The 7496-nt window shown below is 37.2% G+C and overlaps 1 protein-coding gene across 1 annotated transcript in view; it reads right to left on the bottom strand.

The window, feature by feature from the left end:
* Window positions 1-7496, bottom strand: part of LOC107690414 (lissencephaly-1 homolog A) — a 46807-nt gene that overhangs the window by 9420 nt on the left and 29891 nt on the right. The window contains exons 4-7 of the mRNA XM_016488745.1: window positions 7049-7123; window positions 6635-6841; window positions 4058-4226; window positions 1686-1788 (exon numbers count right to left, since the gene is read on the bottom strand). Of these exons, the coding sequence (XP_016344231.1) occupies window positions 1686-1788; window positions 4058-4226; window positions 6635-6841; window positions 7049-7123 (554 nt within the window). The remainder of the gene's footprint in view (window positions 1-1685; window positions 1789-4057; window positions 4227-6634; window positions 6842-7048; window positions 7124-7496) is intronic.

Here is a 7496-nt window from a genome sequence, read left to right as displayed (position 1 = left end):
GTACCTGTTTTACAATGCCAACAAACACAGATTTAACCACATTTATCATTGTCAAGAACATTTCTATTATAAAATATAGTGCTGTCAAACGATTAAAAAAAAAAAAATTAACTAATTAATCAAATTTTTTTCTGAAATTAATCTTGATTAATCCCACCTAACAAAGTTTTTAAATATACTTTTATATTGCAATAATTTCACATTCAATCTTTAAATTAATGTAGAAACAACAAAGACAGTATATATTTAATATTTGTTTAATGGCATCTTTTTTTATGACTGAAGGCGAGTATCACTGATACCAACACTACTGATGTCTCTAGAAAGCAGTTTTTCCCTAATATTTAACCATTGACTAGCCATTCAACATTACAGTATAATTGAGAGCTATCAATTTTAACATCTATTACACTTTAAAAAATAACTTTTAATTTAAGTGAACTTAAAACAATCTTCACATAAACCCATTATAATAAATATCATGATTACCTGTGCCCTTCAGCAAGAAGGAAATATACAGAAATTGAATAAGTTATCAAACACTAATTCTAAATTAAATATAGATGAATCCTTAAAGCTACAAAAGTTATTGATTTCCTCTTTTTTTTCTTTTATTCTTTGATTAACAGACATCACAGCAGCTGGGTTATTAGATTTTTTGTCTGCTGTTACTTTAAAAGCTGCAGCTGCTGAACATGATGCGGTTCTGACCCACTTCAGGTCTTAAAGGGCCTGTTCACACCTGGTCACTTCATGCTTTTTCTCTGATCAAATAGCTATCTGATCGTGAAAAGACCAGGTGTAAATGCTCTTTAAACCACATATGTAAATTTTACTCCTCCCAAAATGTTAAAATAATAAATGTGTGAGAGCGTGTTATATGCTATATGACATGTTATAGTCAGATATGACAGCACTAATGCAACACGCATCGCCACAGAGGAGTAGCTGAGTATCTCTCTTTAGCAAGCCGACGTGCAAACTGCTGCAAATTAAACTGAAAATAAGTTGCAGATGCTCAACACTCGATCATCTTCATTAAAAGTAGACATGTAGACTCTCTCTCTGTGACATTGCATGCTCATAGTTTCTTTTGCGCTTTAATATGAGATGATACAGGCAACAGCGCGCCGCCGCATTTGAGCGTGCAACTGAAGAGCACATGCTATGAGCAAAGTATAACGCTGACAGGACAGGAAAATTAGTTTTTACTGGCATATGGCCTGATAACATTTCATCTCTGTTGTTCTACTGAAGCTCCCTCATCACCTGTGCCGTTTCTGCACTTGTTTGTCAAGAAAAAGAGACAGAAGCAGCAGTTGTGAGTAGGGTGGCCAACCCTAGCTCCACCCCTGTGTTATCTGCGTTAAATATTTTTAATGTGTTAAACTTAAAAAAATGTATGCGAATGCCCTATTTGATTACAACATGAAAAATGCTGGAGAGCAGAATTTCACTTTGTTACTTGTTCAACATTTACACAGGTGCTTTTCAGCTGAAGAAACTCAACAATACAGTAACTGTATTGTTGGACAGTTTTGTTGTAGCAAACTATGGTTAGGGGTACATATTAAGATCACCAACCTTTGTTTTGGCAGCCCAGGACTTTATCCAATAAGTACATTTTAAGCAAATATCAAATTAAAATAATGAAACCTGCATACAGCATTTGCTAAATGACTTACCCAGTGGCCACCTCCCACATTTTAATGGTTTTATCCCTTGAGGCAGAAACTATGTGATCTCCATTGGGCATAATAGCTACAGATGAAACATTATGGTCATGCCCTGAAAAAAAATAAAGAAAAGAATTAAGTATAAAATATTCCAGATTGTCCTGAAATTGTCATCCAAAGAAGAACCAACAATGTCTGAGATGGATAACACTGAATTCATTTTGGGATTCAGCACATAATATACACATTTCTACCATACAAATCAAACCGTCATGCACATTAGGATCTGACAATGAGTGGTTAAGCTTTAAAACATATTGAACAATTTAATGGAGAATAAGAAGCTGCTAATTTGCCTTGGGCTGCTTTGTTCTCACAGTGTGCGGCGAAAGAGATGAGCTAATTACACAGAACGCAATTTTTAAGCTCCTGAATAGATGATGAAACTAAGTAGCCTAGAAAAAGCAGTCTTAAATATGGGGGAGAACCACAAAATGTTATCTCGTCTCAAAGAGGATAATTAAACTGCTGTCCAAATCTCCTACTCTTCTGCTAAAGCAGGCGACCCACGAAGCGAGACGGGGAGAGAGAGAGAGAGAGAGACTAGAATGGTCTACCCTAGTCTCAGGGAAACATGCCAGCTTTAGTGATGGGTGTAAATTACGAGCCTTTGGATTTGTGGATATTACAAGCTGGCACACACGTTATTTGGATTATCACCACTCAGGATTTACACATTTTTGATATGGATTACAAATGACTTGAGAAAAACTCTGAGAACACTTGATTCGTTTTCGTCATGACACATGAAAATATGTTTTTTTATGAATTTAACAAACATTTATAAATTGTGAAAGTCAAAAGATTTTTTTACTAGATTTTTCAACTTCACAATCAACATTGAGCTGACACCATCCATCATTCAACCCTCTACGCACACATTGGTACATTTTTTAGTTTACTCGCCAGATTGATATACTAACGATAATAGGTGAGCGCCAGCCAATGAGATTGCCGTTTACGTATTAGTTCCGCCCACTACCAGAGAAACCGGTAGTATCTTATGGTTGTTCTTAAAAGCTGAAGAATTCCAAATGAACTTATGTAATTTTGACAGGAAAATACAACAAGGAATATCGTTTACATGTAGCACATCAATTCTGCATGGTATGTAAAACTCTCTCGCTCTCTCTCTCTCTCTCTCTTTGCATGTGTGTGGGAAACACAGCGCTCTCAGCAAAGCGACGGCGAGTCATGCGCCTTCACACTAGAATTTACGGTATGTCAAATACAGGTACGCTGCACATCCATTGAGATTAATTGAAAAATAGCACAGATCGCTTGACGGAGAGTGAAACTCTGAAGCGCTCAGTCAGCGTCTACGGTGAGAGCAAATATATCTGTGCTAAACTTATACTTAACCTCCAACTCGCACACTGGCGAGTAAAATCTAAGAATTTATTAGCCAATGGCTAATGTTAAGACATCATTTAGACACCCAGAGTGAAGATTTAGTCACATATGCGAGTGATTTACTCGCATTGTAGAGGGTTGATTACTGTTAACCAACCAGCTGACGCATTCCTGAATCATTGCAAAAGCACATATATGTGTATTTTGATGCACGGTGCAAATGCAGATCAGCTTACAAAACTGTTTAAATATTTGTGGGGTTTTTTTTGCATGAAACTGTGAATTGCAGTGTGCATTAGTGAGGTTTTGATACGGTTTAAACGTCATAATTAGTGGAATGTAAGTGGCTGGATGGCAGAAAATTATGCCCCCATCCCCCTTCTCTTCACAGCTTTTCACACCAAGATACTGTTTTCACAACTTTCAAAAAGAGGAAGAAAATATAGAGAAACCGATAACAGCAGTCAGAAGAGAGAACAATGTCAAATTTACCATCACTCCTATAGCTGACGTATTAGATAAAGCCTTACAGCAGCATTCACTTTTTTTTTTGATGCAAACGTAATATAATACAAAGTACAGTATTATAAATGTACAATATATAAATATTTTTAATTGAAATATATAAAACTTCAGGATTTAAAATGCTGATGACTGTTGAAACGCATCACAGTCTGTAAAAAGGGTCCATGAATTATAATGTATCCATAGATATTAAATATTATAATGATTATAAAAACCTACAAAAAAAAAAAAAAACTTTCCTAAACAGCACAGTAATATTTGAGAAAATGTGTTAAAGGATGCCTTCTAATACAGGAAGAATCTCTCTTATGGATTTGTTGGCAAGCTGGCACATTAATGAGCTGCATTCAACACCTGCCTCCTGACACTCTATTACCCCCTGAGATGCCCCTCCGCTCCTAAAAGCTCCTAGAACCAATGAAAACATATGACACCATGCTCACCGTGCATGGTCCTGATACACTCAAAGCCCTGGAAGTCCCAGAGCTTAATGGTCATGTCCGCTGAACAGGAGGCTAGCAGCTTTCCAGTATGGTCAAAGGAAATGTCCTGCACAGAGTCTGTGTGGCCCTTGAGGGTCCGCTCAAAGTCACCCGTTTCATAGTCCCATACCTGGATCAGACACAAAACACATGTTTTAGCCCAAGATGAGCATCTTTTCAATAAAAAAGCCATTAACTTGTTTGGCAGCTTAACTTGTTTGATAAGGTAAAGCATAAAAGGCAGGTCTGGGCTTGTAGCTGCTATTATATATTCAGTGAAACATCTGTCATAAAGCCAGATTTTAAACACCATCTAAGATGCCAGACTGCCCTCTGGATACAATCTGAACATTTCATTCAGAATATTTGGACATCATGTTTTCCCTAAATTCAGTTTTCATAATTTTCTTTATCATTAAAGCATTTTTGTGAAGTGAGTTGAATGTTATCTGCTTGTTCGCCTGCATGCAGCAGTATGATAAACAGCCTCAGGGCTTAATGTGAAGATCAGGTTTCAGCAGTTTCTAGGCGGCAGACACACAGGGATAAGCTCTGTCTGCTGCACAGGGGGCCGGTGACAGAAGCCCTTCCACCTGCTTATCTGTCTCCTGCTTCCAAAGAGGGAGACAGAACTCAACAAGTCGTGTTCTGATAGAAAAAATGCACAAGAAAAGCCTGATGTGGCACACCTGGGATACTCATGCAAGTAAGCTTTAACCAAGTAGCTGAGACTGCAATACTATTACATAGAGTGTATACTACTTATATCTGCCCTCATTGATCTGTCTGTATGTGCCTGATCATCAACTTACTTACCTTTACAACATAAATCAAAACAAATAAAAAAGGAGAACTGTAGAACCACAGCAAACCTAATCTAAAATTCTGGCTGATACCAGTGGCAATAATTATTTTCATGTTTTGGCAGATAACAATAAATGGCCAAAACTGAAATTATATGCTATTTTGCCTAGAAATATATTAAAGATAAAACACTAAAACGAAATAGTTTTAAATGCACCAAGTAGATTTAGGCCTCAAAACATTATAATGTACAGTAGTAAAAAACTTTTACTATTAGATTAACTAAAGATTAACTAAAGATTTACCTTTTGATGTAAAGTTAAAAGGCTATGTAAATGTATAAAAGAAAATTTGCACGCACAATTTTTTTATTTTTGGTTTATTTTGGATAAATGAAAGAATAATTGAATAAATAGATTAACTGAATAGATAAACAAACAAACCAGCAAAATTTGCCAATAACCAACATGGTCCGGTGTATCGTGCATCCCTAAAAGTCCGTTCATTTTTATCTGAAAAACAGCCTGAACCAAGAGTGTATACCAGGCTTCAAAAGTAAGCGAAAGGAAAAATAAAAGAGCATGCTAAAAATCAACTGCATAGTGCTGCATAAACCGAATGGGCTTATTTTAGACTAGAGTGTTGACATTTCAGACAAATTGTGGAGATGAAAGATTTTCCTGCATGTTTGAGCACACGTCATATGTTCATGCGCATGTATAAAATATCACAGTCTGAAAAAAACATACTTGTGCATGAAACTGAACAGAAAACCATTTGGCTGATTCAATAACCAGGCTAAGCAAAAGGAGAACTGTCTTGTCAAGTGGCTGTCAAACTGCTGATTAACATAAAAAGAAGAAAATTTTAAAGCTAAAAAGAAAAAAAAAAAGGTCTGCCACAGCCGTCTTAACACATCTACATTACACTGAACAGAAGTGAGAAAAAAAGCATCTGGCTGCACAGCTTCAGGCTTCCTGACAACTATAGCTATGAATATGCGGATGGAGAGAATGGTGCAGAATATATTTGGACCAGCTCTAGCTGTCTGGTTGAGGGCTGCCCATGTTAAGATTGGGAGGGCTGGGTATTTTAGGGAAGGGTTTAATAGCATAGAGTACAAAACTAGGGCACAGGAGGAGGGGGCACAGACTCAGTTTGGTGGCCGTAGCTGCCAGCACTGAGGCGCAACATGAATCACTCGAAAAGCAAGTGTTCGGGAAAATAGAAGAACCCTTTGTAGGACTGATTCCAAAAAAAATACAACATAACAAAGGGGGTACCTTGCATATACTATACTTCTGAATTGTTTGGCTGATCTAAATAATAAAAATCTTTCCTCTTGACTTTAAAAACAGCCAAAAACCCCTTAATAAGTGGCTATGAACAGGTTTAGACTCAATTTGTGCTTTGGGCTTATTACCATGGGAAGGTCACACTGCTTGTGCAGACTTGTGTATTTTGTGTGTCTCAAGAGCCCCTCTATGACCAAAACAGCAAAAACAGACAAAAAGCAAAAAGACAGTGGGAGCCTGCAGTCAAATTTACAGCTTATTCAAAGCAAAACACTATAATTATATCAGCCAGTAAGGGCTGATGGGCCATTTTCATACTGTAAATCACAATTTGATCACATCAAGTTAACAGAAACATGAGATCAGTTTTAGAGGGCATGAGACGTACACCATGCAGACTAAGTGCTTGATAACCCACAAAAGATACAGAAGACCTCACCTTTATTGTTGCATCCTCTGAAGCAGAGACTATGACGCTGAAAACAGGATGGAAAATGACTCTGGTGACAGGACTCCTGTGGCCACTCAGGGCGTATCTCTCAGGAGGACGGGGAATCCATTCTTTGGGGTCTCGCTTCTGTCCAACTGGCCCACCTATATTAATCTCCTCTTTTGCCTCATTCAGTTTTGATTCTAATTCCATCACCTAGCAGAAGACATAATGGGTACGACTCATCATTACAAACATCAAATAAAATGAATGAAAGTGACATTTTTGGATTACAGTTCCAGTAGTTGAAATGCAGCATTTCTAAACCCTAAATTTTGGCATTTCAGACCATGAATAGTCAATGAGTCAAGGCTGCCTCAATGGTTCTTAATAGGATTTGCATTAAATATGAAATGTGCAAACCTTTTTCTGTAATCTGATGACTGAGGTCCATTTCTTTTCCAAAAGACCTGCATACTTCTTATCCAATTCCTCATTCTGGTGACAAAAGATGACAAAAGCATTACACCTTAACACAACACACCGCATACATATATATATATATTTTTTTTTTAATCAAGATTTACATACACCTAAAGTAAAAAAAAAGGCATATACCCATCACCCCAGTGGCAACTGTAAATTCCCTCTAAATCCCTTCACATGGGTTAATCTCCAGCAGACCAAGAATACAATTACACAAACACCGCACTGTGAAAAATCAACTTTAGGGTGCCTGGCACCAACTAGACCTTTCATTTAGTTCTCAAAATGAGCGATAAATGATTGCAATTGGCATTCTCTAATCCAAAAAACATTAAGTAGCAAACGCTGATTATATCTACTGTACTACCAATGTCTGGGGGGGGGG

The sequence above is a fragment of the Sinocyclocheilus anshuiensis genome, unplaced genomic scaffold (assembly GCF_001515605.1).
Source record: "Sinocyclocheilus anshuiensis isolate Anshui unplaced genomic scaffold, SAMN03320099.WGS_v1.1 scaffold1455, whole genome shotgun sequence".
Classification (NCBI taxonomy): domain Eukaryota; kingdom Metazoa; phylum Chordata; class Actinopteri; order Cypriniformes; family Cyprinidae; genus Sinocyclocheilus; species Sinocyclocheilus anshuiensis.
Note: the sequence above shows the minus strand (reverse complement) of the source record. Positions and strands in the feature narration are given on the sequence as shown.